This window comes from Lynx rufus, unplaced genomic scaffold, assembly GCF_022079265.1.
Source record: "Lynx rufus isolate CCGP_SWC_20201006 ecotype Redwood Valley unplaced genomic scaffold, mLynRuf1.p SCAF_20, whole genome shotgun sequence".
Taxonomy (NCBI): Eukaryota; Metazoa; Chordata; class Mammalia; order Carnivora; family Felidae; genus Lynx; species Lynx rufus.
In genome coordinates this window covers 18,574,126-18,596,383 of record NW_025814835.1, presented here as the reverse complement: position 1 = coordinate 18,596,383, position 22,258 = coordinate 18,574,126, and the positions used below count along the sequence as shown (strand labels likewise).

Here is a 22,258-nt window from a genome sequence, read left to right as displayed (position 1 = left end):
ACTGGAAGAAGTGTGAGGTCATGCATCTAGTTGCCACAGGCTGGCTACATCCCTCTTCTAAAGGCCACAGCTCATATAGGCTGTCCCCCTCATCACTTACCCTGTCCAAGTTCTTATTTTCTTGCCCTTCTGGGGGGGGAGTAAGAGCTCCTCACTGTCATTAGTCCCATGATGCTTCATCATCCCTTACTGGCCCCTGTAAGCCCTGCCTACACCCTTATTAAACTTTTTGTTATGCCCATTTTGGTGGTGTCTACTATTTCCTCCAAAGATCTTTCCTGAGTTCTCTTTGCTAGTAAGTACTAGACTCTTTTTTGTTTCCAGACTCTAATTTCATCTCTTAACTGAATGCAGAAATAATTGACAAACACTTGAATCATACTTATTGGGCAGTTAATGCACACCAGGTTTCACTTAGGTTATAAAAAGAAAAAAAAAAAAAAGTACCACTTCACTGCAAAGGACCTAAAAATCTCACTTAAAAAGTCAAGGCACATGTACATCCAAAAGCACAAAATGTGCGTGTACAAACATGCTTGATGAGTCTTTCCCTCCTAACGAGATGGAGAAAGCTGTGTTTCAGTTGCTGAGTCCCTGGGCCACTTGCCCACCCTGGTCCCCTACAAACAAGGTCCCCACCGCACCAGGAGGCATCATAGGGAAACCACAGGATGCAAGTTGTCAGATTTCCTATTGTAGCACGTATTCTATCAGAATCTCCAGTTTATTCATCTATATCCCTAACAGGTCAGTGAGCTCTGTGAGGACAGAAATCCTATTCATCTTGTCGACCATTCTCTTCTTATCTGAACCGCTGTGGTGGGCTCCTAGCTGTCTTCCCTACTTCAACCCTTGCCCTTCATCCCAATAGCCATTCTTCACATGGCATCAGGAGTGGTTTCCAAAACTGTAAATCTAACCCTACTGCTCCACTGCTTAAGACCTTCCAAGGACTTCCCACTGCAACCGGGATAAAGTCCAACCCCACATGCTCCAAGGGCCTGTGGGATCTGGAGCCAGCCTCCCTCTCACCATACTCCCACACTAATCTTTCTGTACCTCACACATGCCAGGTTAAGTCCAACTTTTGGGCCACCGACTTGCTGTCCCCTCTTCCTGCACCATCTGGTTGGCTCCTTGTTCTCTTCGAGGCCTCAGCTCAAAAGTCACATCCTCTCTCACACTTCCGTTTACAGTTTATACATAGCAGCCAGCACCACATGAAATAATTTTGTTCACTTATCATCTGTCACTTCCACAGTATCATGAGAGTGGGACCTTCTCTATCTCATTCACGTCTAGATCCCCAGAGCAGGCAACACTGCTTGGGCACACAGTATGTTCTTGTTAAATATTTAGTGAACAAAGGCATAGTATTCAGGTGAACTCAGAGATGTTTGGGAGGAATATATTAGAAACAGAGAGAAGTTCCTTAAGCGATAGTAAAAGAGAAATAAACAAACTGACTCCTTATGTTGTTTTAGCAAGTAACTGACAAGAGCTGCAGGAAAGAAAGGAAGAGCGGGGTCCCCATGCAGGGAAGGTGTTGGGGACTATATCCCTGGAGACCTTATAAGGCTGGAAAACTGTCCTTCACATAGACTGAGAGGGGGTAGGGAGCCATGCAAAGCCACCTCACTCTTTTATACCCTCTTCCACATTGTCTTCTTTCTCTCCTCTCACCTTTCCTTCATCTCCTCTCATTCGGTACCGAAAAATTGCCCTCATCTAGCGCTATCAGAAAAAAGTCCCTCTTCAAGAGGTCCAGAGTCATTAGACCAGGGGCCAGATTTTATTTTAATAATCAGAATTTAAACAATGTGGTATGGGCACTATGTCAGTTAGGATGCCTTTGGCCAAATTAAATCCAAACTCAACTGGTTTAAACATTAAGGAGGATTTATTTTCTTTCATAGCTAGCGGTCATGGTAAAGGGATGCTGTAATATCAGTTAGATCAATTCCTTGTGAAATCCTCAAGGACCCAGTACCTTCTGCCCTTCTACCTTATCATCTACAGTATTAGCTTTGTCCTTAGCCGTCTCCCCTCATGGTCCCAAGATGGCTGCCACCATTCTAAACCTCACAACAATATTCAGGGAAGGAGAGCAACTACTCTTCCTTAGGCATCATTTTAAAATTGAGGTAATAATCTTCCTCAAAAACCCTCCCAGACACTTCCCTTCATGTCTCATTGACCAGAAGGAGCCCATGCTCCCCTTAAAGCAGAATGTGGCAAGAAAACATAATTACCGTTTCTGCTCAAGAGCAAAAGATAAGTGTTGGAGAGTTTGCCAACAGAGTCAGTTATAGGTACCCAGTCAGGAGTCTCACTCTGTTCTGAGGTAGTAGGTAGAAGGTACAAAGTTACCCAAATTTCAATGTAATCATCATTGTGAAATTTGGTATGTGAAAAGATGGTTTCGCCCTAAATTTCAAAATAATAGGAAACTATGTAATTGATGAAACCAGAGAGAGCCTAATTCTAATTCTTTTGTGGAGAGTGGGGGATAGTAGGGAATGGAAAGGGAACTGGGATGCTTTCTCAGAGGAGATGCCAATAATTAAGCTAACATATCTTGACATTACTATATACCTGGCCCTATGCTAAGTGCATTGCATAATTAACTAATTTTTATCCCTTGAATAGCCCTCTGACATAGTTACTACTCTTTCCTATTTTAAGATAAAGAAACTGAGGCATGGCGAAATTAAGTAGATTTTCCCAGATCACCAATTTAGCTAACTGATTCCTGGATTCAATTCCCAGGCAGGCCAACCCCAGACCCATTATTTTATTTAATCCCTGGACTATTCTTCCTCTCTAATCTTGCAAAAAAGCTTTTCAAAGGGACAAATACAAGTTTTAAACCCAGATGGTTTAACTAGAGGTAGGAAGTCTAGGCAGAAGGAACAAGTAAACCTGCTAGAAAGTTATTACCTGGTTCAAGCAGGTGGTAGTTAAGACCTAGTTAAATGGTCCTAAATACAAAAAAAAAAAAAAGAGGCAAAATTGAGGCAAATTGAACAGTATGTTATTTTCAAAGGAAGAAATACTAGTACTGACATTGATATAATTGCTTGCGGGTGGGTGTCGTCAGAATAGTCTCATGTCAGCAACCCAAAGAAAAATTGAATTTCTATAAAGGATTCACAAAACTTGGAACTGAATTTAGAAAGCTATTCAGTGTCCAAGCAAGTTGCATCACAAAGTCAGACTGATAGTTCCTCCGAATCTGCCATTAATGTTCTCTATGTTGTCTCTCCACATTCCAAGGGAACTGAGAGCCTTCCTCCCTGGTTACCATATGAGCAACTGGCCAATGGATGGTTGGACCCACTCCTGGTCCAGTCAGTGCCCCGGGCACAGCCTAGCACTCTTTCTCCACCAGAGGCCATGGGCAAGGCAGTGTCAGCCAAATGGGGAGACCATGATGTAGGTCTGGGTCAAGGAGAAAGATGATCCAAAGGAGAAAGATGATCCAGGACTGGAAGGATGAGGCTGTTGGAAGCAGTGATGTGGGTAGCAAGCATTTTAAAGAGCTATTTTGTAGAAGGAAGGAAGATGTGCTTAGTTTTGAACCGGTTTGGTTTAAGAAGATGGTGGCACATCCAAGAGATGGCATTAGAGGGGCAAGACTTGAACGCAAGTCCGAACTGCATACCCAGATCTGAGATTCAGTCAAGTAGGTCCATTCATCAAGCTAGTGAGCATGTGTCTGTCCTAGGTTCTAGAATGGTCCTGGGTTCTAGAATGGTAGCAGTGATTGGAATAAAGGCTCTGCTCTTACATGGCTTATGTTCTAACATCCAAGCCCTTGCAAATAAATGACCCCTTGCACAACCCTCCCACACACTATTCCTCTGAACCCTGTGTAACCATGCAGAGAAAAGAGCAAAGTCAAAGTCATGTAAGTTGGGAAGACAAAACAAAGAAGGTGAAGAAGAAAATAAGAAAATAAAAGGGTGTCACTAGAGAAGAAGAGGAAACCAGGGGAGTGTCATTTCATTAAAACCAGAAAGGAGTGAGTTTAAAGAAGAAATTAATGTCCAATTGGTCCAGGCTAGTAGTGAAGAAAAAAACCACTGAATTTGACATGAGCATTGCCATTGGTCAGCTTCTAACAATGGTTTTTGATCCTAACTGTGCATCAGAATCACCTGAAGAGCTTTAAGACACACAGATGCCTGGGAACTACCTGCAAAATCCTGATTTAATTGGTTTGGGGTGAACCTGGGCCCCAGAATTAATTTTCCGTTGTTCAGGTGACTGAAATAAACAGGTAGAGGTGAGAAACATTGCTTTAAATAAAGCAATATCAGCAGTAGAAGCTAGATTGCAGAGGGAAAAAAAAAAGGGTAGAGGAACTAGCAGTCTTAACATCAGACATGGATGTTTAGCTTCAGTCTCCTCCTGCCTGTCTGTGTGATTTAACCTCCTTGTGTCTTATCTGTGAAATCAGGATAGAAATACTTGCTGTGCCCAACTCACAGTTTCCTTGGGAGGTCAAGATGGGATAATAGATGTGAGAGTACTTTGAAAAAAGATTGAAGTTCTATAAAAATATAAGATTTATATGGTTGTCAGTTTTTTTCCCCAAAGATGGCCCTAAAGATAGTGATTATCAACTATAAAGACCTACGTGGAACCAGCATCCCTTTCCACTGAGCTCACAAAGAAAGCATCCTTTGATAAGTGCTCACAGCCACTATCTAAAGGTCTGAGGCTGTTTGCAACTCTCACTTTTGCACAGCTAGCCTTGCACAGGGCCTATAATAGATGCAGTTTCCACAGTCTTGCAAATCCTACCTAATAGTGCTAAATCACACAGCCAGCCAACATAAAACTCAAGAGTTAAGCATGCTGCTGTAGAGATTAAAAAGTAAGTTTAATGTTATAAGGTTTCCATTTAGTTGTCAATCCTACTTGTTAAAGAGAATGGGGAAGGCAGAGGAGAGGTGGAGAGACATCTGTGCTAGCAGGCAATGCTGTGGGATCAGAAAAGCCTAATTCCCCTGGCAGATGGGGAAAGATTATCCAAGAGCCGAGCCAAAACCAACAGCAGAATTCAGTGACCACCTTGGGGTCTACTTCAGGTCCTGAATATGCCTATCTCTATGGGATGTCATGTCTGGTCTCCAAGAAATGAAGCAACACTCTCCATCTTCCACTCTCTGACCGCCCTTGAGGTAGCACCTGCCCCCGGGGGAGCAGTGATACCTCTTTGTGGTGACTAACGCCCAACAGGGGGACTTTCTTTAATCACAGATGACAGACGTGAAGAGCAGTTTTATAATACGCTTTCTACTCGCTTTCGCTTGACATTTTCCTTCAGTAAAAATGCAAGAAATATAATTCTTTGTCAAGGAAACAGCATACATAATGTTGAGGGCTTTTTTTTTTTCTACTAAGCAAGTTGAACTCAGAGCAAGAACAAAAAGATAGGCAAACTCCTACCTAGGAATTAAGCCAGGTGTCGGGTAGCTGGTGCAGACATCAGAGATATCCTGTGAAAGATCGGTTACCTGCTCTCGCCTCTAAGCCTGCTCTGGCTCCTTCTACTCCAGATGCTATTAGGGAGAAGGTGCTAATTACATTCTTGATCCTCTTGCAACTCCTCAGAGATACTCTCCGCCAACCTCCTTCACCCGCAGATCGTCTTACTTCAAAACTGCCTTCCTGAAAACAAAAGTACAGACACCCAGACGTTCCTTCATGTTACACCACCCCCAACAGAACTTAAACCCTTTTGCAAGTAAAACTCTAAAACTACAGAACAACATAGAATTTTGAAACAAAGAGATAAGAGATTCTTTGTAGGTTTCTATTGATCGTCTCATCCATTGAGAAGTCACTTCCCTTGTATTCAAACGTTCTGGTAAAAAGCTAACCGTGAGGAGAAAGGGGCACAAAAGCCAAAATGGGTACCACATCCTTGGCTCTTTTTTAAATGAGAAATATCCACTTCAAAGTAAGATTTTTCATGTCCCAGTGCACAAACCCTAAGCTTCTAGCATGGCAGGCAACAAGGTTTGGTGAAAAGGGGCATAACCATCCAGTCATTCAGTCCTATATTAAAATCCCATTTAAAAAAAAAAGCTGCTGTGAACTTGGCCGAGTTATTTAACCTCTCAGAGTCGCTCTTTCCCATAACTATGGAAAAAAATAAAAATGCTATCACATAGCATTACTATAAACATGACTCGATATAGAACATACATGTCCGTAATATAAAACATGTTGTAGCTCAGTCTCCTCCCCCACTGCCCCTACTGAGGACTGGATTTTTCAATATCGAGAAGTCCAGCAACCTCTTATCTCTGTGAATTTCCTATGAACATAAAATAAGAAATCTCAGCTAGGGGTGTGTGCTTATAATTGGGACTAGGGGGTCCAGAACTGAGAGAGGAGGGTACTTAGAAATCCATCCATCAACAATCCCTACCATTTCCTCTGTGGAAGCCGCACCTATCAATAAATCAGCAAGTAGTCGTGCATTTTTAATAATTACAAGGAAATTTTTACCAGCTTTTGTTATAATAATGTACAAACAAAACAGTGTTTTTTTTCTCCTGCTCTCAAAGATAGGCTGTTGACAATTACAGTTTTAGAAGCATAAGGAACAAAAACTGCCCCAAAACTCAAGATGAAGGCTAAAATTAGATTTCTTTTTAAAACACCTCCCCTAATGGTATGCCAGCAATGTTATTGCGGCGGCTCTAACCGTGGGTGATTTCTTATGCCCACAGTGAGTGCAATAAAAACACACAATAGACATAAGAATAGCTTAAAAGTTAACTGTAAGATTATTTTTCAAGTAGCTTCTCAAGTGTAATACCTGAGCTTCTAGAAGAGGTAATCGCTGAAAACATTTAAAAGGTGGAAATTCTATGCAAGGACCCAGGAGATTAACACAATTGAACATAATAGCTCCTTCCAAACCATTTCCTAGGGACTGGATCACAAAAAGTCTTAAGACGGCTTTCCAAATATATTTTATTTATTCAATGAAGAAAGGGCTATTTGAAGTTCTTATATTCCTTTCACATAGAGCCGCTTCACTGAGCTTTAAGAGAAGCATTCGTCTGTAGGCGCAAAATGAGTAATTCCTCAGCTTCTAGAAAAGGTAATCATTGCAAACATCTGAAATGTTAAAATTTTATGCAAAATGTCTTTTGTAAAATGCAGACAAAAGCCATGAAATAAATATCATTTTAAACTGGTCTCAGCATTTACGTTTAAAAATTAATACTCACATGCTTTTGAATGCATAGAGCATCTCTGGACGGCAACAGTGGCTGTCTCTAAGGAGATAAGGTGGGAGGAGGGAGTTTTACTGTTCCCGCTGCATCCCTCGCGTGCTTTATATTTTGTACTATGTTCATATATTAATATCAGTCTAGCTTGATCTAACTACTTAACCTCATTAAACATGGTCTCTTCAATAGGTAATTTAACTCATCTACCCTAGTTGAGGTATATCATCTTTCTCTGCAATCTGTACCAGAGACCAAACTTCTCCCTACTCTGGACTTCGGGTATTCTGTACAGCAGAGAAGTTCCCTGCCTTCTTTCCAAACTGAGCATTAGTTGTGCTGATTGGTGTGCTGGCACTAAAGGATACAATGAAAGTAAGATGCTGTCTCCTGGCTAACCCCACAGGATGGCTGGCACTCTGTCCCCAGGCTCCAACCTTACCCAGCCTTCCTCCAGCCCCAGAGTAGCCACTGGTCCTGAGCTCTGGAATACCAATAGAGTCCAATCTTCTTCTGGAACACACTAGTTGTGTGACCTGAGCAAGTTATTAACCTCTCTGGGCCTCAGTTTCTTCATTCTCTCTCCATCCTCATAGGGATGGAATAGAGATTAAATGAGATCAGTTGTTAAAATGCCTAGGGCAATACCCAAAACATAGTAGGTGTGCAATGAATGTTATATGACATCATCTCCCTCCCCCTTCTTCTCCTCCCCCTCCTCATCAGTATTAACTGATTCTCACTCTCAAAGAATGATGCTTTCAGATTTCCCAGGGCTGCACACATTTCCAACTCTGTCTCAGGAACCACTTCCAAGCAGTTTGGAATAGTGGGTAGGGTGGGCTTTAGAGTCAAAGAGGATTTGTCTTGAGCAAGATCATGTCCATCAGTTTCTTCAACTATGCAGTGAAAATAATTATACCTTCCTCTCCAGATCTGGGTGAGGATTACAGATTAGGTATAAAAGACTCCTGGTACATAAGAAGTGCTCTCTACATCTTGGCTGTTTTCACTTTACTCCAAGTGGGCTTATCTATTCGCTGGCCCCAACATGCCTTTCCCTCTTCTTCCTCCACATCTTTGTTCAGCCTGGTTGGCCCTGCCCTGCCCTCTCCTGCCATCTCCGCCTCTGGAAATCCCCATGCATCTTTCTAGTCTCAGTCCCATCTGAGGGCTTTTGAGAAGCTTTCTTTGACTACAGTGGCTTTCCCACCCCTGAGCTCATAAAGTATTTATCTTTTAAGGGAAAATAAGAGGTAGAAACCTCCAGAGTCCCCAAATCTTTCCCCTGTGGCCACTGTTAGACCCACTAGGAACTAAGAAGTCAAACAATAATGTGCAGAAAGAACTCCGGTCACATGTGGCCAAAGAGCAGTTTCCCAGTGGACTGTCCCCGAGCTCCCTGGACTATGATCTCCATGTCATCCAGGAGGGGTCACTTGCCCTTCCAAAAGTCAACTCCCTGGTGCCTTACTCAGGAGTGAGTGTCTCATAACAGAAAATGGTCAATTGGTTCATTGATAAATTAAGGCACACTGGTGCTTCTGGCACATGGACAGAATATATCAGCTGATGTCCACATGAGCAGCTGCTGTTCCCATCTCCCCATGGGCCTGCCTCCAGCTGCTCCTGCACTAGTCAGTGCAAATTAGATTGAGCCATTCCTCTCTTAAACGCTGGGCAGTTGTGAGTGGAGCTGCCAAGGACACAGCCAACTCCTTAGCACGTCATCCAGTCTGGCCCTCACTCCCTTTCTGGGCTCTTCTTTTGTGGCAGTCACCTCACATCTCTTGTTGTTAGTCAAGCCCACCATAATTAATCTTCCCTACCTACTCCTCACCCCTCTACTTGGAATGTCCTTTTTTAACCTCTTTACCTAATGAATCATACTCATACTTTAAAGCCCAGCTCAGATGTTGCCCTCCACGAAGAACCCTGACAACCTGTCACAGTTTATTCTCTGCCTCTCCCATCAGCCCTCTGTTGTCAAGCTCTCCATAGTACTGACAGGACACCTACTCCATGGAGCCACCCGAGTGCCCACTCACACGATACTGCCATTACGCTGGCTGATCTCTCTCCCACAAGACCATAAGCATTAGGAGGTCAAGGACGATTTTATAACCCTTTATCTGTCCGGCCAGGTGTCTGATAACCAACACATTTTATTTCATGAATTGATGAAAGAAAACAGAAATAAAGAAATGAATGAAGCTCTTTCTTACAAAAGACATCATCCTTCCCAGGTTTCCCATCCAAAATGCCTGGAAGTTACTCTTGGTAGGTATGAGTTGGTGAGGACCTAGACAGGGCCCCAGAGACATGTTTGCAAAAGGTGCGCACTCACGGAGGTAGGAGAGGGAAATACTTGTGTCCAAAATAACAGCTCCCCTAGGAAACAGAAGTCAGAGAGGTCTTTCATTTCTGTATTTCTTGTTTTCACCCTCCTGTTCTTCCAGATAGATCTCATTTCTAGGGGCGCCTGGGTGGCGCAGTCGGTTAAGCGTCCGACTTCAGCCAGGTCACGATCTCGCGCTCCGTGAGTTCGAGCCCCGCGTCGGGCTCTGGGCTGATGGCTTGGAGCCTGGAGCCTGTTTCCGATGCTGTGTCTCCCTCTCTCTCTGCCCCTCCCCCGTTCATGCTCTGTCTCTCTCTGTCCCAAAAATAAATAAAAAACGTTGAAAAAAAAATAAAAAAAAAACAACGTTGAAAAAAGATCTCATTTCTAATGAAATTTGTTAGGTGATAGTCTACAAAAATGTCCTCATTATTTTTTTAATTTAAGTAGCTATCATCCCAGGCTTGAAAAAAATCCCGTATCTAGTACTGTAGTCACTCTGTGAAGTACCATCCCCAGAAATTTTCCCGCTGGTAATTGTCATTTCCACCTCTAGGCCTGGCACAGGATTCCCGCCTGCTGGTTTCTTTTCTGGCTAAGTTGGCTCCTTTACATCATATGACTTTCAGTGACCCATATGCAATCTGGGGATCATCCTCCTAGGACTTCCTTCAGAAAGTTCACAAAGGTATGCTAAACATAAGCAATATATCAATTTTTAAATCCAGGTGGAATGAGTCTGTATCATATGTCCCAGGAAAGCCTGTTATGTTCCTTTATAAAGAAAACCAAAGAGCTTCTTGGTCCTTGCCATTTTCTGTAGGAAAATGCCTCACCAAGTACATCCCTTCCCATGCACTCTGTCGTGGGTCATTTATGGGGCCAGAGAAAGACACTGAAAACTTGTGCAAGCTGTTCAGCTCATATTTATTGACAGCTTAATAAAGACCCAGAGCTCTGCCAAGGCCTTTACATGTCTTGTGTAATCTTCCCCCAATTCCTGGTTCTGCAGGTAAGGAGCCTGGGACACAGAGAGGCTGATAACTTACCCAAGGTCACATAGCTGTGGGTGCCAGAGTAAACTTTTGAAGTCAGGTCTGCTGGCTTCAGAGCCTGAAAGTGTAACCATTACTCTGAGCTCGTAGCATGTTCCCCTGACTCCGTGTTCAAGAAGAGTTTTTCCAACATGTATAATTCTTAGATAGCTCTCTAAGACACAATCTTACTCCTTTTGGCATTTTACGCTAGATTCATATGGTCTTCTCTTTAAAAGAAACCATAGTAATTATTCAAAAAATATCATTCCAGTATTCATCATATAGATGTGCAGGCCTTTCTAACATTTTTTAAATAATGTAAGCCCCATGAGAAAAAGAAGATTATTTGTGTCTTCTTGGCCCACATTTTTAGATTTTGGTATAAAATGTCTTCAGTGGGTACAAACTGAACAACTCCCCTTGTCATTCACTGGAAACAGACACTTGCATTCTGCGTGCCTCTGTCCACAACCAGACAGAGATGTCTTTCCAAGGGACCTCACTCAGTTCTCAAACATTTATTAAGCATACCCTCTACATGGGACAATTGCCAGACAGTTTGTGCAAACAGCGGGGAAGAAGACATGGCCCCTGGCTCTGCAGGAGTTAACAGTCCAGGGGTTCACCCCTTTAAGGAATGTGAGGTCCACAGACAGATGTATCATCAGGCCCACCAAAGTCCATAAGGCAAGAAGTTCAGGAGAGAAAGAAATCGTAAAAACTTCGGAAAGTGTCAATTTGCTTTATTGGAAAAGGTTCTCGGAGGACAATTTCTCACCTCCAGCTTCTTTCATTAGTGCTCATTGGCCAGTCCAATAAGCTGGGAGGACCAGTCCAAGGGTGAGACTAGGGTGGAAGAAGCCACAAGTTGATTGCAAAGAACAGAGCTAAAGAAATTGGTGGGTTGCCTCTGAGCGTCCGGCAGCCTCACTGAAAATGGATTAATTTTTATTTCCAATGAATGTTATAACGGGCAACATATGAATATTCTAAAATAAATGGAAGGTCACGCAATATAAAACGTTAGGCAGTGAGCTTTCCTTCCACCCTCAGAGGCAGCCACTCTTACCTGGTTCTTGGACTCCTTCAAAGGTGAGTTCTATGTATTTATAAAGTAGTTTGTAAATGCTTCTGGACCAAGCAGGACTAAGTTAGGTGGCCCATCCCCAAGACCTGGCCCCAGGGATGGATCAGGAAAGTGGGCAATGAAGAGTTAAATCAGGGGGAATTGCTCCTGGTCAACTCAGGAACACAGCCTAGCTTACCACCTGCCACGTGCTGAGACACGGACAGGGAGGGAGAAACCAGCCCCCCCCCCCCAACCCACAGCTCACCTCACCGCTGTGCTGGGCACTGCCCACCTTTCAGAGAGAAGCAATGTATGCGGTGGGCAAAGGAAGCGGATAGGGGAGAGGTTCTGGAAATTTCTAGGGAGGTTTTAAGCGCTCACAAGCCAAACTGGGCCAGCTGCTCTCAGGGCTTCTTTGCGGGGGCGCTGGGGTGCTAGGACGCATGCTACCCCGTGGGGCTCAGGGTGGTGCCTCAGTGGTGAGGAGAGAAGCTTTTAAATGTCTATCTTCCTAAAACTACTCTCCCTGCATCTAGGAGAAGCACGCAGTTGGTGTGTAACCTCCAAGGCAGCAAATCCAGTTGGTTATCACCCTATCCTGCATCATATGTATAAAGTAATGAACGGTCCGTTTAACCAAGTTTGGGCTTCTGTGTCGCCCCAGCCACCTCCCCGCGCGAACCCTCAGCCGGGAAGCCCACTGACGTGGGCGGCAGCCTTCCAGCCTCAATTCCCCTCCCTCTGCCACCCCTCTTTCCCCCTCCCCTCTCCGGCCCCTCCCCCCGCTTATTTGGGAGATTAGAGTTCATTAATTAAATCCTGTGCTTAGATCGAACTGTAACGTTATTCCAATCACATTTATCTTACAGGCGGCGGAGGAGATGGCAGCCTAGCTGGAAACGCGCGGGGGAGCCTCAGCCGGCGGCCGGGGACGCACAGCGCGGCGCGTTCCATCGCCACGCCGCCGCGCAGGCCCTCCATCTTCCTGCCCAGCCTCCTGGCCCCGCTCGGCCCTGCCTTGGGGGTCGGCTTCTCTCTGGGGCTCCTGCCCTTCCCCACCTCCCGGGCCTCCGCGGCTCCCCTGCCCGGTCCCCCTCCCCCGCCACACACGCTGACACGCGCGGGCGAACACACACACACTCACACACTGACACGCCAGCGAGCTGCTGGCCGCTCAATGGACCGATTTCCCTGCTTCCCTTGATCCCAGCCCAGCCCGGGATGAGAAATTGCAAAATGGCCCGGGTCGCCAGTGTGCTGGGACTGGTCATGCTCAGCGTCGCCCTGCTGATTTTATCGCTCATCAGCTACGTGTCCCTGAAAAAGGAGAACATCTTCACCACTCCCAAGTACGCCAACCCGGGGGCGCCCCGAATGTACATGTTCCACGCGGGATTCCGGTGAGTGCGGGCCTCTCTCTATTTGAGCGCCCTCGGGTATCTGGTTTATTGGGGGGGGGGGATGACAGGGGGGTGTTTTGGCTTCTCCGAGACACTTTGGGCAAGATGACTGCGTGGTCCTTCCACTCCTCTTTCTGATTCTCCCTTCCCCCTTCCTTTATTTATTTGAACCCGAAGCCCCTAAAAGCCGTTGTCCTAATCAATGTGATTGCATTTCTCGTATTCTTCCTCTGCATCCCTTCCCCCATTTCAAAAATGGGGGGAGGGTTTAAGGAGAATGATGATGGAGGGAGAGGCAATGAGTGTGTGTGGGAGGGGGCGGTGAACCGGGAGATGGATGTGCGTGAGGTGAGCGCCTTCCCGGTGCGGCGTCCGCAGACTCCGCGGCCGGGCTCCGGGCGGTCCAGGGCGATTTAATGGCGCAGGCGCCGGACTCCCCGAGCGCTGTGCTCACTCCTCTCCGTCACGCCCCACCCCATCAAATGATGCGCGGGTCTGTTCTGAAGCCCCTGGGGTATTTTACCTCGATCCTTTCCCTACTGCTGCCACCACCGCCCCCCGCCCCCTTTCCGGGATTTCTGCAATTCCTCCGCCCTCTGCGGGAAGCGAGCCTCCTAAGGGCCGCCTACCCTCGCCCCTGGTCCAAGTCGCCGCCGGGCGAGAGGGCTGGACAGGGAAGGGGCCAGGCGCAGCTTGGCGCAGCTCCTCGGGAACCCCTGCCTCTACCTGTGACCCTCAGGGGCTCTTCCAGGAGGACCTCCCGAGGGCCAGGTGGCAAATACAAACTGCAAGCTGTGGTCCAAGCGGGCCAGAGGTGCGGAACCTAGAGAAGCCCCACCTGGGCAGAAGAGTGGAGCTGCCCTGCGGCCTCCGGGGTCCCCAGTTAGGGGACAGGGAGTGAAATCAGACTCGGCTCGGGAAGTAAGAGGTTAAGGCAGGAGCCACCCCCAGTCTTCCCCTGGGACTCCGGTTTCCTCTGCCCTTTCTCCAAAAATCAATTCACCCGGACAGCCGGGGCGTCGCGGGTCGGAATAGCGGAGGCGCGGCCGCTGTCCGCGGTGCTGACTCCTTGGTCCTCACGGCGCATCTGGCTCCAGCAGTGCGCCTGGCTCCCGCCCTGCTCTCCGCGAGACGGCCATTTTATGGTCTCTCCCGCACCCGGAGGGATGGACAATGGAGGCGGATTTCCCTACTTTCCCTTCTTCCCCCCGGGTGTGTGTGGGAGCAGGGAGTGGGCCAAATGAGAGGGGCTCTGGGGCGGGATGGAGCCAGTGCGTGTGCCAGGTGCACCCCTCACCCCAGACGCGCGCGCCGCCCCCAGCCGCCTGGACTTTAATGGCTACGTTGGCTTCCCCCAGCTGAGGCCAGCACGTTTGTCTGTGTACTCATGCTCCTCTCCAGGTCACAATTTGCGCTGAAGTTTCTAGATCCGTCATTTGTGCCCATTACGAATTCTCTGACCCACGAACTCCAAGAGAAACCTTCTAAGTGGACATTTAATCGGACAGCGTTTTTACATCAAAGGTAGGATAGGGGGAAAAGATCCGAAAGGTGTTTTTGAATTCTGGAGTTCAAACAAAACAAAACAAAACAAAATACTCCAAAACAACAAAAATCTATCCCCCACCGGAGGTGTTATTTGCATTGTCTTCTAGGCCTGACTGCACAAAGGCTGATTGGTAACTCTTTTTTATGTATGTAGTGCCCTCTCATAAAAAAAGAAAACATCAAGAAGACCAATTTGAATGGGAAGGAAAAAGATATTTCCAATATGCTCCCTAACTTGGGCTTAATTGAGCACAATGATTTATAGTTAACATGCATGGGTAACACTGCCAAAGCCATCTACTAAAAAAAAACAAAAACAAAAAAAACAAAAACAATTGCATAAAGACCATCTAATAATGCATTTTCATTCTCCCACTGAGAAAAATGTTTAAAAATGAAATAAAATAGAATTGTCTCACACTGAAACACACAGAAAATACTATAATCTGCCCTTATCAATTACTAGTCAAAATCTTGGCCCAAATATATGCAGGTATTTAAGTACGGTTTTGTTCTGGTTTTGCCTATTTGTTTTCATTAAACCTTTACAGCCCTTAATACATTGTAAAAGCTACCCAACATCATTTTTACAGGTTGTTGTCTTGTAACAGCCTGGTTTATACATGAGGGAGTGTGTGTGTGTGTGTGTGTGTGTGTGTGTGTGTGTGTGGTGGGGAAGAAGGATGAGATTTATTCAAATTTATTATCCTGAGTGATTCTGGTCTACTCTTAGCAACCCCTGATAAGTCATTACTCCTTCCTTTTTGGTGGGATTATTATGCTACTAAATGGAATGTGAGCCATCTAGTGTATTCATTAGGGGTGTGAATATTTATTTTACAAATGATCATTTTACCACTCATTTAGGGAGCTGTGTTTTGTCATAGCATTTCTAGTTACTGCACCCTTTTTTATTTTGAGTGACAGAATTAAAACCAATTCAGTAGATATCTATGGTGTCATGAAAAGCTGATATAGTCATGTGATTATGAATAAAAATTTTAAAACACTGTTCAATTAGAAATTAGTTCAATGGCAATAATTGATAAATTCTAAACCATAGAAGTACCTTAAAAAAACTATTGGGTTTTTAGTCCAATATTAATTTTATAGACAAACCAGAAAACTTTCATGGTAGAACACATTATTCCTTTCCCAAGACATATTTCTAACATAGTAAAAATTATCTTCCCACACTGGGCCATGTGACCCAAATGACCAGTCAGAACAATATTTCCTTCTCAAAACTTCCCTCCTTTCAATCCACCTATTAGGTAAACTTTAATTAATTTTCCCAGTATCATTTTAAATTTACTTTACCTTTACAACAGGTAAAGACTAGCTTGTAAAGAACAGTATGGGTAACTCTGGAAATTTTAGATTAAAGCGTTCAGTTTATGTTGCTTTATATTTTGACAAATGAAGTGTTTTTTTTTTAAATAAAATTCCAGTTAAAGTGATGATATGCAAAGCATTTAGTTTCAATCCTATTTTTTTAGGCAAAAGACATAGGAAATTTACAATGTGATTTCTTAGAATCAGAGAATCTAGTAGCAAAGTAACATGTTACTGGTCTCTCATAAATATTTTAAATAGCTGAAACTCTAAGAGGAAATACTTCATTTTACTTAAAGCTCAACATGAGAGCAACCTGAAATTAATGCTAAGTATCACCCTTGCCTTGTTTATCCTCTGAATTCTTAGAATGTACACACATTTTCAGGATTCACGACAGCCTGTTTTTCTAAGGATTAAGTTCCTCCAACTAAATTGTGTTTCTATATAATCAAGTATAAAAATATTCCTGTTTCATTATTCAAAGGACCTTAATGAGATTATCATCTCATTTCTATTAAATACGCAACTACATTCACTATTGTTACCATTTCCATATTTCAATAATAGATAGTATTATACTGACTCGTATCTATTTGGCTCTTATTTGGATACCAGTGATATTTGATATTCCTTGAACGCTGCAGTCCAATAGCAAACAAACAGTACCTGGTTACAAACTCTAAGTCACCAATGTTTGTGAATTAATGTGAGCTCTTTGGAGCCTGTGTAAATTGTCTCCCTGTATTTTCTGACATAGTTTGACCTCCTATGATCATGCCTCCTCCTTGATCAAATACACTTCTCACATAGAGCAGAAAACCAAAGAATGCCAGCTAAAACTGTAAGTGACAACATTTATAAGCCTTGAAGGATTACATCCAGAACTTGATTGGGAAATTAACACCTCTGTAGATTCTGAACCAGTCTTTCCCGCAATGACCGCAATTATTATGAATGTATAATCTTTCTTAGATACAATGGGCCTACGATTCTTGTCTGAATGAAATGGCAGCGTAAGACATAAGATGGAAAATCAATTCTTTTGAATGGGATGCATTTAATGAATTTCTTTTCATTTTAGGCAAGAAATTCTTCAGCATGTCGATGTAATAAAAAATTTTTCTTTGACCAAGAATAGTGTTCGGATCGGACAACTGATGCACTATGATTATTCCAGCCATAAATATGTTTTCTCTATTAGCAATAACTTCCGATCACTGCTTCCAGATGTGTCACCCATTGTGAATAAGCATTTTAACATTTGTGCTGTGGTTGGAAATAGTGGGATCCTGACAGGGAGCCGGTGTGGACAAGAAATAGATAAGTCAGATTTTGTTTTCCGTTGCAATTTTGCCCCTACGGAGGCTTTCCAAAGAGATGTTGGAAGGAAAACCAACCTTACCACCTTCAACCCCAGCATTCTGGAAAAATATTACAACAATCTTTTGACCATTCAGGACCGTAACAACTTTTTCCTGAGTTTAAAAAAGCTCGATGGGGCCATTCTTTGGATCCCTGCATTTTTCTTCCACACTTCAGCAACTGTTACCAGGACATTAGTTGACTTTTTTGTTGAACACAGAGGTCAGTTAAAGGTCCAGTTGGCTTGGCCTGGAAATATAATGCAACATGTCAACAGGTGTGTATATTTTATTGCCTTTAAGTCTTACCCCACCAGATGGCAAATCAATATTGTAATCTCTTGGGGGTGGGAGGTATCTGATTAGTTACTTGTTGTGGTTAGCTTAGAACTTTGAGGCAAACTCTTATGTTTTTGTAATGGAAGAATGAATCATTCTCAGTAAGAAGTTCAATCTCCTACTCTCCTACTTCCAGCTGGTAACAAAGTGCTATATGGGGGAGGGGGGACTGGTGTTTCGTCAGTCTGCCCTCTCTAATCCCTGTCCCCTCCCTTGGTGGTAAGCCTAACAGGCAGTCATGGAAATCATCAAAAATCAAGAATTGTCTTTAATGGAGAGCTATGTCCCAGTCATGCCAATGGCTGAATCAGACAAACCAAGCAAATCATCAAAAATCAAGAATTGTCTTTAATGGAGAGCTATGTCCCAATCATGCCAATGGCTGAATTAGACAAACCAAGTCAAGATGCAATTGACTTAAAATGTTCCTTTTGATTTTATATGTGGGTGTTTTGTCAATGTCCAAGATTAGAAAACCACTTAAGGAAAGCATAAATTGCATAATTGGCCTTTAAAATTTGGGATTTCAGTGCCAAAACATGTGAAAGTTATTTTATAAGCTTGCTGTTATCCCTCATAATTTGATAGAGAGATTGATCAGAAATGCAATATTTTTGTCTAGTCTGTTGAGTCTTAATGCTGGCTGTACATTAGAATCACCTGGAGAACTTTTAAAACTACTGTTGCCTGGGCTCTACTTCAAGGGATTCTAATGTAATTTATCTGGCAGGGGGAGGGGAAGGGCCCGGTACCTGTTTTTCTTAATAACTCCTAGATGATTCTAATATGCAGTCAAAATTAGGAGCCACTAGTCCAGGGCATTTTATAAAGCAAAATTAGTTGTAGGATTTTTTTTAAATCATCTGAGGAAACTGCCTTAACTCTAATTTCCCCTGAGCAAGTAGCCTCCATGTCCTAACATACTGTCCGGATAGTCCTACAAGTTAAAGTGGGTTCTGGGAGGACAGGTAACCAGAGAATTGTAAAGACGTTTATCCCATAGTATATTATTCCCATCCTGTAGTCCTCTGAAGTCTACCAAACTTAATGTCTGTTTAGGTTACCTCTGATAGAAGGAGGAATCATCATCTAATAAAGTAGTATGTATCTAACAGGTAGGGTGACACCATAATATATAGTCCAAACTGGAGCTCTGTCTTTAAGAGAAAGAGGGTACTATTAATAACAACAGGATAACAAACAAAAATTGAGACTATCCCAGCTTCCCAAGATGTATGGTCATCTTTTTGAGAGGTTAGGTAGCCCAACTCTTGTTTAAAGATGAGTCAACTGAGGTACAAAGAAAAGGAATTATTTACCGCCCAATGTCACTGCCCCAAATGGGGAAAATCAGAATTAGAAGCCATGCCTCCCACCAACCTGTCCTCCTGTGGCCTTTTGACCTCATCATTTTGCTCCTGCCTTACTTTACTTAAGTTCAGCCATACCAAAGGAATTGTCAGAAGTCATTCTAACTCCTTAGTAAGAAAACCAAGACTAAACTGTTACATTTCAACTGGAATGGGGAAAGGTCTGTGAAGCTTTCAAGTAGTAAAGAAGGAAGTATACGTGCTTAGAAGCTTCAGGAAATTGGCCTGTGTGGCCTACCCTGCCCCTAGCTTTTCAGAAAGGCCACGGAGTTAGCCATAATGCTTCACAGCCACTCAGGCTTGAACCAAATACATTGGTTCAATGAAAACTCAAGGGAAATACAGTCCGAGGAAACCTGATTCATAAACAGTTTAACTTTGCCTACACAGCAAATGATACACACACACACACACACACACACACACACACACACACACACAAACACACTCCCTAGCAGTCTCGAATAGTTGGTAGTATAGGTAGGAAGGCTTCAAACTACTATTTCAATATGGAAGGAAAAACAGCCATAATTTAGCTTTTTTTTAAATTCAGAAAGTGTTTAAATGCTTTTCTTGGGTTCTGGCATGCTAAAGAAGGGAACCCCTAGGAACCCTTAGGTAGAAAACAAAGGAACAGGGAATATGATTTTTTTTTTTTTTACAAGAAGCTACAGAAAAATAAGGCCCCACAATCTCTCCAGACCAAAGAAGAAGCATTTAACCAACCTCTAGATTTGGATAAGAAGGTGACACAGGAGCATAGTCATTCCCATTGCTGCTGGCCTTCTGCGGTGTCACCACTGAGTCAGGGCCACCACTCCTTAGCACAGCCAAGAGGCGGGGCTGGTGTCACGCGATGTATAACCTGTGCGGTCACACAGGAGCTGTGCTCAGGAGGGCTGGCACTTGGTTTAATGCCCTGCTATCGCCCTCTGGAAACTCAGTGATTTTTGGAAGAAGGGCCCGCATTTTCGTCCCATACTGGGTCTCACAAATTATGTAGCCAGTCCTGCCCAGAGGTGTTCTAAAAGATAGATTCAAAGCAAATGCTACTTTAAAAAAGGCAAATCCATGTACCAATCCACCTCCTGGCCCAGTCATGTTGACCCATTTGCCTGAAACCAACACTGGCTTCTGAATCCACATGTACTTACTGTTCCACAGGTACTGGAAAAACAAACATTTGTCACCCAAACGGCTGAGCACAGGTATTCTCATGTACACCCTTGCGTCAGCGATGTGTGAAGAGATCCACTTGTATGGATTTTGGCCTTTTGGATTTGACCCCAACACAAGGGAAGATCTTCCATACCATTATTATGACAAAAAAGGGACCAAATTTACCACCAAGTGGCAGGAGTCACACCAGCTGCCTGCCGAGTTTCAGCTGCTGTACCGAATGCATGGGGAAGGGCTCACCAAGCTGACTCTGTCACACTGTGCCTAAGACTCTGAACAGAAAGTGCCAAATGGCCATTTGAAAAGTGCCCCAAATCAAACGGAATAGTCTTCAGAATAGAACCCTAGAGAATTCCTTATAAAGACTGTCTGCCGCTTAAAAGGAAAGATCTCTTCTCTCCCTCTTTTTGCACCTGCTCTCTTAAGAGTCTTGGCAAGACAAACGAATTGAAGCCACATGATGTAAACTTGATTGATAAAGGGAATGTCACATTGGGAACCATGCTGCTAACGAAATGGTCGGAAGTATTTTAGTGTTTGTATTTTGATAATAAACTGCCTCCCATTTTTTTATGAGGACGGGAGCTGTCATTGCTGCAGCTTTGAGATACAGTCCTCATTGTCACAGGCCTCTGGCCAATTTGGGCAGGATTTCAGTTTTGCCTGGGTGGGATCAGACTCTTCAAAATGGAAACAAAAAAACCATTTGCGTATCTCATCTCTCACTCTCTCTATTTCTCGCTGTTGTTCTCAATCTCTTCCCTACAATCCCTCGCCCCACCACTGTGGAGTTTAATAATTTGCTAGGAATCATATTAAATTAGCTTTGCTTGTATGTGTTGCATCTGTACTTGCTTGATGTGTTCAAGGCTCTGGGTAACTTTGCTGTTTCGTGACAAGCTGACCAAATGATGATGGATCCCCTTATGACTACTTTTATAAGAAATGCCTCTTACAAAGTTCTCACTAGTCCATGCCGTCATTCGACAGCAGAGTGGTCCCTCTGTGCTGAGTGGCATCTTTCACTATCACAAAGAAAATGAATGTCATGGGTGACACTGCATCTCTTGACATGAATGCTATTGTGGCAGATCATTCTATCGCCACATCTGTGAGGGCATGCCAGCCTGAGTTTAGTGCGTCCCACAATCCCAACCCAAGAGCTGGGTTGGGCATTCTCTCAGAATATAGAGGCAATGAGTCAGCTTAAGATCCTGGGACACAGAGAGAAAAAGGAAGAAAAATACTTAGAAGTTGTTATGGAATCCCCATATACCCTAGAGCGTTGTAACCATGGTGCCCATTCAGAGACACCTGGTCTTTGAAAGCCAGCAGAGTTGCAGCAAAGTAGAAGACTGGAGGTTGATCAGGACAGGCCCCCGTGGGAATAGTGCTGAGGTGAGGTCATCTTCAGTGTCACTGTGTCCACCAGCACCGCTCAGAACCATTTGTTCTCTTCAAGATAATTGTAGACACTGGATAGTCCCTTTTCCCACTGAAATCAGATCTGTATATCTAAAAATTAAGGATTTCATAAGGAAAAGCCATTGGGTAATGGCAAGATTTGATACAAAATAACCCTTGGAATTTAAGCTGTGTAGATCTGCCATGAAGGGATTAGTTGGCCGTTCTGTCTTTTTTTATTATTATTATTTCAGCCTTAGAAGTAGAAATCACATCACTCCCACCCCAGGCTTTTCACTGAGCAGCACTTTGTTCTTCCAATTCGGCCCAAAGTCTGGCCAAGTTGATGTTAAATTTTAATAAGAGTTTCTTTCTTCTTTCCAAATGCCAGTCAAGCACATTTGTAATACATTTGGGTGGGGTAGCTTGTTCTTTTCCAGAAGTCTCATCCTAGACTGCTTGTAATGTTACAAATGCCGTTTAGAATAACTGCCGTAGCTCAGTGATCGGCTCACTGTCCCTCTTTGGGAAGGTATAATCAAGCCCCCCATTAAACCGCATACAATAAGAAAAGACGTTGTTTCTTATGCTCATGTGCCTCCTGGTCCTAAAGGGGAGA

The 22,258-nt window shown here is 43.8% G+C and overlaps 1 protein-coding gene across 1 annotated transcript; it reads left to right on the top strand.

The window, feature by feature from the left end:
• The first annotated feature begins 2,060 nt into the window (after positions 1–2,060).
• Positions 2,061–20,503, top strand: ST8SIA3 (ST8 alpha-N-acetyl-neuraminide alpha-2,8-sialyltransferase 3). Its single transcript, XM_047086215.1, is given in 10 exon segments — positions 2,061–2,144; positions 3,277–3,435; positions 5,623–5,755; positions 8,561–8,736; positions 12,594–12,762; positions 12,765–12,803; positions 12,806–13,100; positions 14,502–14,624; positions 17,068–17,625; positions 20,221–20,503. Coding segments are annotated over 10 exon segments (2,019 nt in total).
• Positions 20,504–22,258: the final 1,755 nt, after the last annotated feature.